This window comes from Neurospora tetrasperma, assembly GCF_000213175.1.
Source record: "Neurospora tetrasperma FGSC 2508 unplaced genomic scaffold NEUTE1scaffold_2, whole genome shotgun sequence".
Classification (NCBI taxonomy): domain Eukaryota; kingdom Fungi; phylum Ascomycota; class Sordariomycetes; order Sordariales; family Sordariaceae; genus Neurospora; species Neurospora tetrasperma.
In genome coordinates this window covers 2,540,025-2,549,117 of record NW_009799100.1, presented here as the reverse complement: position 1 = coordinate 2,549,117, position 9,093 = coordinate 2,540,025, and the positions used below count along the sequence as shown (strand labels likewise).

The window sequence follows — 9,093 nt, the reverse complement described above, 5'->3', positions numbered from 1 at the left end:
GACAAGTCGCTTAACACACCCTAGCCCGGGCTGGTATGCATGTAGGGTACTCGCTAGCCACGCGTCACAGTCCCCGTTGAGACCCAAGTGGATGGGTCACTACCTACCTACCTACCTACCTACCTACCGAGGCTACGTGCTAACCACACTGATAGCTACCTACCTTGGCCACTCAGCATGGGATTTAGACTATGTTATTACCTAAAGTTAACGTCAAAAGATTCAACGTCAGGAATCCCTTTCCCGATTATTAATGCAGCTTTTGCTTTCGAGCATTGGGTTTCCGGCTCACGGCATCCTGAATGGGGTCTTGAACTCGGTTGTGAAAACAGCCCAGTTGCTTTCAACGGTGAAGCAACGTCTAGCCTGAAATTATGTAGCACACGGCCCGAGGCTCATGGCCCGAGGCTCATGCCTGACCGAAAGAGTCATACCATGATGCTCTGGCACGATGATTGCTTGTAGCGCGGAGTTTACACTCTTTTTTCGGTGCTTATGCCTGTTTTTAGGGGCTGACGACATTGCTTGACCAAGCAGTACTTGGCTTGGAGCGTAGATGTGTGCTTGGTGACTGTGATCGTTTCCACTGTAACTGGGACCATGACCTTGTAGGTTCGTCAGCACCGGGTTGAGATTGTGATAATGTCTATTACCATTACCATTACCAGAGGTAATTACGAAGCCTTTGACCCTGCGGGCTTCATGTAGTTCAACATGTCCGACAAGTCTTTTCCAGACCGTTGATAACCGTTAACAAGCACACCATACCCACATATCTCTAAAGACAAATGGTGGACAGTTCTCGAAACATCTGACCCATAACGACAACCCCCTGACTTAACCCTACCAAAAGGAACAAACCCTTAATGGTCTATCCCCAGCGCCCTCAATCATGCCACGAGATATACAGCATAATCCCCGCCCCCACCGCAATAGCCGCGAACTGCACCAGTGTCTTCTTCAACTCCTTGGCCTTATCCTTGCCCGTCTCCAACAACTCCGGAATGACCGCGACCGTGCCCACATACAGGAACGTACCTGCCGTGAACGGCAAAAGCATGTCGCCCCAGGTTAAGCTGGTTCCCCAAATACCCTCCTTCATGCCCATTGCCGCCTCGCTGGAGCCGCTGCTACCACCGAATTCCTGCACGGCGATACCAATAAGAGTGCCGAGCATGGCGCCGATGGCCGTGACGAACTGGGCGCCCATGGCCTGGCGCTTGGAAAAGCCGGACTGGACGAGCAGGGCAAAGTCGCCGACCTCGTGGGGAATCTCGTGGAAGAAGACGGCCACGGTGGTGGTTGCGCCGATGGTGGGAGAGGCGTAAAAGGAGGCGGACATGGCGAGGCCGTCGGTGATATTGTGGGTGAAGTCGGCGCTGTCAGGTATGCGGTTAGCTTCCTCATGATCTTTAACGTGTGATGTGGAAAGGGGTGGTGGTGCATACATCAAGTTCAAATAGCCGCCCAGCTTCGCAGAGGGGTTAACCTCCTTCTTGTCATCCTCCTCTTGAGCGTCCACATCCTTCTTCTTCAGCTCGTTCTTCTCACCCTTCCTGTTCTTCGCATCGCCCTTCTTGGCCACGTCAACACCAGTCGCTGCGCCGTGCTCATGCGAATGACCACCATGGGAATGTCCATGAGAATGATCATGCCCTCCTTCCCCGCCCGTGGCGATCCTCAAGCCCTTATCCATAGCCACAAAAGTCATGAACCCAACCAAGATCGCAAGGCCCAGCAGCAAGTTCCTGTTTGGTTCTACTAGCACAAACTTTGCGCTCTCGTGGCTATCCTCGCCAATGAAGATCTCAGGAAGCAGATGGAACAGGGTATCGCCTAGCAGGCCGCCCACGGCAAAGGCAACCATGACAGACAGCGAAGACGGGTCGATGTTGGTCGGGCACAGCGCCAGCAGAAAGTTGGGCGGGCCCGAGATGTACAGGGTCGCGAGGATGGCGTTGACGGCGGGGGAGCCGGGGAAGAGGATGGCAAAGAGGCGCTCGGTGGCGGAGGAGGACTGGTGCGCGTGCGCGATGACCTTTTCGGCGGAGAGGGCTTGGACTACTGGGCAATCCTATGTTTGAAGAAGCGCGCCACGGGTTAGCGGTTGGGTCGTCGGCGACATCATGACCTAGAGGCAGATGAGTGGGGGGGGGGGGGGGCGGAGAAGGTGAACGAACCTGCAACAACCCATCCAGCTCCTCCAAGCTCATGTCCGAAGGACTCGCTTTCCTTTCCATCCCGTACTTCTCGTGCGTACCCCGCGCATAAACTTGGAGAACAGCAATGGAGGCCAACGCGAAGAGCATCATCAGGCACTTGGCCCGCGATATGCCCACCGCCATGATGGATGGAGGGGATTGCAGTTGGGAATTGAAGCGCTCAGCAATACCGCCAATTGGAACCGAGAAAAGCAAAACACGACAACTTCCTTCCAAAGCCAACTGCAACAGAGATGGATAAAAAAGTAGTCGGAGGAAGGAAAGAGGAAAAGAAAAGGGGGATGGAGAAAAGAAGGAGGAGAGTAAGGGCTTCAGTAAGACATCATATACATAATGCCGACAGGTAGAGAGGTATGGTAGACAGCTGGAGCTCCAAGGGAGAGAGTGGGGATCAAGCTGAGCTGTTCATCTCTTATTGTTTCCTCGTCCGGCCGGCGGCGGCGCCAACAGCGAGGACGGGGCACAGTCAAAACAGTGCGTGTACTCGGTTACATAAAGAGAGCCAGGGCGCGGCCGGGGGTCGATGAAAAACCCAACACCTCACGGCGCGGGCGACAAGACACGGGCGCGGGCGACCCCGCAAAATCACTTCTCCTTCTCGTCTGAATGCTACGCAACCCCGTTTTTAGGGCTGATGGTCAACCGACACAGGTCCACTGTGGGTTACATAGCGCTGACGCAAGCGCTGAGTGCCCTGTCGAGTGTCGTGTGCCACACTGCCGTGGGGTCCGGGTTGAAGCGGGTATTTCCCGAGCGACAGATCCTTCTCTAGTAAATAGGTACCTCTAGGTACTGTTCTACCTGCTACCTAACTCAACTCTTCTTGAACACAGAATACCTCTAAGGTATTGGCACTTCAACATCAATGCCCGCTGAAGCGCCTGGCCAGCAAAGCTCTCAATGGTGGGGCACCACAAGAACAAAGCGACAAAGCAACACCATGGCCGACATGTTCAGCATTTGAGATGGCGCACAGTACCTAGGTAGGCGAGCTAGGTAAACCTTGAAAGATAGGTAAGCATAAGGTATCTAAATTGCCCCTGGGTTGTTCTGTACTAACCAAAAATACTCCAAAAGCCTGTGTCTTACACCCTCATTAGACCCCGAGTAGCAGCTCTATAGACTAAAGACCTGCTGCTTCCTCCCCCTCATTTACCACGTGAACAAACCTAAGGACTCTACCAATTCGCAAACCACTAACCTGGATCTAGACCAGCACCACGCTGCAATGTGTATACTGCCCACAACGTACGAGAGCAAAGGAGAACCTATCCCAGCAAAGTGCAACTCACGGACCAAAAAGAGCCATCGCCATCATTACAACAACAATCACATCCCCCATCGACCCCTTGATGGAGCTTGCCTTTCCACTACTCGCAGCTGTGCTAGTACCTGATGGCAAGCTAGCCACAGTCATTGTACCGTTTGAAGCAAGACTGGAAACGGGGGCGAGAAATGTGATGGCGCTTGTCACCGTCGACTTCTCCGATTGCGACGAAGCAATGCTAACTCCAGAAGCGAGACTGATCGAAGAAGAAGTGGTTCTAGCAAGTGTCAGTACACTTGCAGAACTTGAGTCTTTTCCCCAGTCATGTCACTTACTGGCTCAGCTTGCTACTGTTACAAGAGAGGTCAAAGAGAGGAGTCGTCGTCAATGTGCTACCAATCAGACCAAAACTGGGATTTGGAGTCGCCGGGGCAGAGTCTTGCATCGTGTACCACCAAACATTGGTGCTGCCAAACAGAGGGCAGCCAACCTGGTCCCAGTAATATTTGGCATTGGCGATGCTAGGGACGGCTTGGCCCATGGTTTTGCCGCTAAGAGGGAAGCCCGTTTCCGTAATCCACACCGGCTTGCCTTGGGATGCAGCCTTGGTGGCGCTCAGAGCGTCATCAAAAAGGGACTTGCTATGGCCGATGTCGTTCTGCTGCGTTTTCTGGAAATAAGGGTAGCCATCGAAGCCGAGAAAGTCCGAAGCATCCACCACCACTTGGTTGGAGCTGTTGACCCAGGCGGTCCAGGTATCAACGTGGCCTACCGGGACACCATCCAGAGCTGTGTGAGCTATGATGTCACGGACTTGCTTGATATAATGGGCAATCGTGAGAGGTGCGGCTCCGGGGTTCTCCTTATTCTCAATGCCGGTAGGCGAGATGCGATACAGATCCTCGCTGCCCACCGAAATGCCAGCCACTAATCTGCCAAGGGCAGTTCCGTACTGCTGAATGGCAGAGCTGAGGGCTTGAAGCTCGTTGGTGAACGCAGCATCACCAGCAGAAGCCCATAGACCAAGAAGCAGCGATGTTCGGGTAGTAATCGCAGCTGGGATAGCCGAGATGGGAGCATTCACCGTACCCCCTTGCTATTGAACGAGTTTCATGGTCAGGGTCTTTAGGCCAGGTACACAAGGTATGAGGCGAGGAAGGGTGGGGAGCTGAACTAACAATCATTGTGTATAGTCGTGCACTGGTGAAGCCTCCAGCAGGAGCACCGACGAGACCTTGGGCTGTTCGAAACTCGGCTTCAAAGTCAGACTGTTGCTTGGCAGCGCCATTGGTGAACGAGGAGCCATAGTTGAAGCCCTGGTAGGCGCCCATCACTGTTGACAGGGTGGCAGCCAAAGCTACGAGTTGCGAGAGTTGATACATCGCGGCGGGTTATGGCTGTAATTTTGCTGTCAACTTTCAAAAAGGAGGTATCGATGTTGAGGCTGAGTCGCGAATGGGCCACAACCGTCGACAAAAGCGAGGCTCAAAGTTGAAGGAACGAGTCCAAGAATCACCAAAAAGAGTCGGGGTGGTGGACCAAAAGTTTGAAAGAAGAGAGAGGATGGTCTGGGACGAGGACAAACGGGCTTTATGTGCTAGCTTGGGACGTGTCACCGAACAAGAGGACGCAGAAAGATTAACGTAGGTCTTGAGCAGGAACGATGCCTGATGACGGTTGATAAATGCCGGTCCAGGGAACACAGCGTATTGTGTTGAGTACACCGCGGCAATCGGGAGATCTCACAGGCAGGTAAGGTCTCGTAACGTGAGTCTAGGATATTGATAGGTGCTGACTTGAAAAGAATAGGAAGTCGAGTAAGGACGGAATAGCAAACGCAATGCTGTTGGTGCTTGTAAAGGAAAAAGATCATGATGTTGGTGGTTTGGGATATCATCGGACTCCGATTATGTACCATGAATTCTCTTTGAATGGAGAGCAAGAGCAAAGGAAAGCATAATGATACTTGATGGTCTCATTGTTGCAAGGGTAAGAGTTCCCATCCTCTCTTGCGCTCCTTCCCTTGCAGTCAAAGTCTTTTTACATGCCATCATATCGACCCCATCCAAACCAGGTAAAATGGAAAGCAAGCGGTTTCCACAACATCAGAACACAAGGCTACCTACCTTTCAGGAAGGAAGTTGAATGGAGTCGATTTCAACTTGGTATGTTGTGCTACGATGGAAACACTTGCTCGTGATGATCACTCAATGGCCATAAAGCCGCTGCCCATGTCTGACCAAGGCTCGAGTCCAAATCATGCAATAACTCTACAGTCATGTGAGTTTTGCACCTATTGGGTTCAGGGAAGGGCAAAGGTGATGTGGTCAAGTCCCGCGGTTTTCTCATTTAACCACCTGTGGCTTGTTTCCTTGACAAAACCTTGTCGAGAATCAATGACCGGTTATTCCTGTTATCAATGATGGTCCTGCTATAGCAGAGTGGAAGCTGCAACATGATAACGATATGAGATGGGAGGAGGAAGGGGGGTCGGGCATGTATGCCATTTGACCCACCCACCTAACACAACCCGATTAGGCCCGAGCTTATCTACCTTTCAGTTCGCGTTTCCGGGCTTTCCCGGCAATGAAGCCGTTCATCACATCCTCAACCTCCGTTCCGTCCACGCTCTGATATGGATGTTATATCCGCCAAATCTCCGGATGCGACTCGACGGCCAGGCACCGACCAGCCACTCACAGCACAGTCAGCCGCATGATGGAAAAGTACGCCATTGTCAAACTTTTGCTTTCAGGGCGTGGCTCAAAAAGAGAGCCGGTGCCAACGACAATGCCATGTCCAGCGATCGCTCAGCTTGTCTATAGCACACAGTGAGCAAGACTTGACATCAACACCATGGATTGGGCTTTTCGTTACTGGGCCCCATTAGGCGTCCCAGGTCGCGAGATATACCATGATCAGTTTCACGCGCCAATTGACCTCTCTATACAGAGGCAAGTCCATACAAACTGCTCTCATAGACAACGCATGTATCATCCGCTAATGACATGGTTAGAAGTCCGGATGCTGGCTGGATCCTCGAGGCCTCGCGTATCGCCAAGTCGGGCGTCATCCAAATTTGTCTTGTTGCCTTCGTCCTTGTTTGGACAGCAATAGAGACCACCTGCCGCTACAGTTCCTACTTCAACATCCCAGAAACCACCAAGGCCGTCCGATTCAGTCTGCCTTATGAGCTTCTTTCTCAACTCTTACGTGGGGCTGCCTTCACCTTCACCCTTCTTAGCGGGTACCACTACTATCAGTACTGGTACGATGCCCTTCCTGTCGGCCTGGCCTTTTTCCTGGGTCTTGCCCGTTTGCTAGCCACGCCGAAATGGCAGCGCGTGAGCTTGCATCAAATCAACTTTCTCCTCTTCACCTCCCTGGTTACCTTGGCTACAGCCTATCTCCTCCCCTCCCTCAGGATGAGGTCGGACGAGGAGGTTGAAAAGGTGGAGATTGGGGCTATCGGAAGTCTGGCATTCGCATCGCTCATTGCGCTCATGACTCCGAGAGAATGGGGACCTCCGCCTGCCACCGAAAACATGGCCGTGTACAGACACATCTCCGAGGCACAGCCTACTCCTGAAGAAACAAGTAGTTGGTTCGTCCGCTACTTCAGCTTTGGCTGGCTGACTCCGCTGATCTGGAAAGGTTGGCGCACCCAAGTCGATATGGATGACATTCCAGGACTTCCTTGGTATGACGAACCCTCACTCCTTCTTGACAGAATTCTCAAGGTTCGGGAGAGATACAAAACAACCATGTGGACAGTTCTCTCCTTCCAGCGCAGCGAAATTGTTGCCATGACTTTGTGGGTCGGCTCCTCATTCGCCATCGAACTTGTCGCCCCTTTTGCCATGTACCAGATCCTAGACTACATATCGTCCCCCCATGATGCTGTGCTACATCCCATAATTTGGATGGCATTGCTCTTTATGGGTCTTATGGGAAAGTCCATCACCATGCAGCAGTACGTCTTCACGTCAACCAGACTTGTCGTCCGCCTCAAGTCAGCCATGACCCAAGAGTTGTACCACAGGGCCTTATCGTGTATGGAACTTGAAGATGATGTTATCAATGACATCGCCACAAGGGGTGCCAAAGAGCAAAGAACGCAAACCACGTCGGCAGGAAGATTGGCCAATCTGATGGCAAGTGACGTTGATGCCGTGTTCAAGGCTCGAGATGCCATCATTGGCCTTGTCGGGGTGCCCGTAGGCATTGTTGTCAGCATTATCGGCCTTTATAAGATGGTCGGATGGACGAGTCTGGTTGGTCTCGCCTTCTTGGTGCTCTCAATGTCCTTCCCAGTCTGGATTTCCCGTATGATGGGCAAGACGCAGCGCAAGGTCAAGTTGGCACAGGACTTACGCATATCTCTCATCTCCGAGTACCTCGAAGCCATCAAAGCCATCAAGTACTTTTCCTGGGAGGATGCTATCATTAAACGCATCCAGGAAGCGCGCGAGAAGGAGCAAAAGGAACTTTGGCACATTTGCCTATGGTACGCTCTTCTCGGACAGTCTGGCGAGCTAATCCCCGTCATCACCTTACTGCTCATCTTCAGCCTGTACATAGGGGTGATCAAGCAGCCCCTCACTGCTCCTATCGCCTTCACCACTTTGTCCGTGGTTATGACACTGCGGCGGAATATGGGATATGTGACCCAGATGTCACGAAACCTGACTGACGCACATGTCTCGATTGAGCGTTTGGACAAGTTCTACTCAAATACAACACCGCTAACCCAGTTTCCAGAAGGTCCCTTGCAAATCGAGAAAGCAACCTTCCGGCGAAGCAAGAGGGCACCTTTTTTGCTAAAAGATATCTCCATCAACTTTGTAGAGGGAGGCCTGAACATAATCAAAGGTCAGAGCGGGAGTGGGAAGACGAGCCTTTTGTTGTCTATCTTGGGAGAGACCGCCCTCGAAAAAGGAATGGTGACCAGGCCCAGCGACGTCGCTTTTGCCTCCCAGACACCATGGCTTCAGAGCGAGACAATACGCGACAACATCCTATTCCACGCTCCTTTTGAGCAGGTCAGATATGACAGGGTTATTGAGGCATGCTGCTTGGGCTTGGACTTTGAAGAGCTTCCTAAAGGAGACTTGACTGAGGTTGGGGAGAATGGCACCGCCCTTTCCGGTGGGCAAAAATCGAGAGTGGCAGTTGCTCGAGCTCTCTATTCCAAGGCCCCATTACTGCTGCTGGATGACATCTTCTCTGCTCTCGACGCCAAGACGGCTGCGTCTCTGTGGAAGCATTCCTTCTGCAGTGTTATGCTCAAGGGTAGGACCATCGTTCTGGTAACTCAAATGCCTTGGTTAGCTTCCCAAGCCGATCTCGCAATCACAATGGAAGCCGGAACAGTCAAGAACATTGAAAGGAACGTTGGTGTTGTCCGCACACCTGTGGAACTGGAGTACGGAACCACCAACAATGAGGACTCTCAAGAGAGTACGACCACCTTGAAGATCCCACTTGTACCAGGCGGAAACCGGGCAGGCTCTCCCAAGAAGATGAAAGACGAAATATCCAATGAGATGAGTGCCAGTGGAACATCAAGACGGTTTACTTGTAAGACTCATGCCCTGACCCCTT

At 52.2% G+C, this 9,093-nt stretch overlaps 3 protein-coding genes across 3 annotated transcripts in view; 1 reads left to right on the top strand and 2 right to left on the bottom strand.

Moving 5' to 3' along the window:
- Positions 1–618: 618 nt before the first annotated feature.
- NEUTE1DRAFT_79012 (uncharacterized protein) lies at positions 619–2,345 on the bottom strand (the record flags this gene model as incomplete). The annotated part of the gene is made up of 3 exons (XM_009851139.1): positions 619–1,379; positions 1,449–2,074; positions 2,181–2,345. The coding sequence occupies 3 exons, from the start codon at positions 2,343–2,345 to the stop codon at positions 887–889; spliced, it is 1,284 nt and encodes a 427-aa protein (XP_009849441.1).
- Positions 2,346–3,510: 1,165 nt separating this feature from the next.
- NEUTE1DRAFT_136240 (uncharacterized protein) lies at positions 3,511–4,871 on the bottom strand (the record flags this gene model as incomplete). The annotated part of the gene is made up of 3 exons (XM_009851138.1): positions 3,511–3,766; positions 3,825–4,585; positions 4,668–4,871. 3 exons carry the CDS (start codon positions 4,869–4,871, stop codon positions 3,511–3,513), a joined length of 1,221 nt encoding a protein of 406 aa, XP_009849440.1.
- Positions 4,872–6,497: 1,626 nt separating this feature from the next.
- NEUTE1DRAFT_40319 (uncharacterized protein) overlaps positions 6,498–9,093 on the top strand; it is a gene marked incomplete at both ends in the record, with an annotated part of 5,711 nt that continues 3,115 nt past the window's right edge. The window contains one exon of the mRNA XM_009850547.1: positions 6,498–9,069. Within this exon, the coding sequence (XP_009848849.1) occupies positions 6,498–9,069 (2,572 nt within the window). The remainder of the gene's footprint in view (positions 9,070–9,093) is intronic.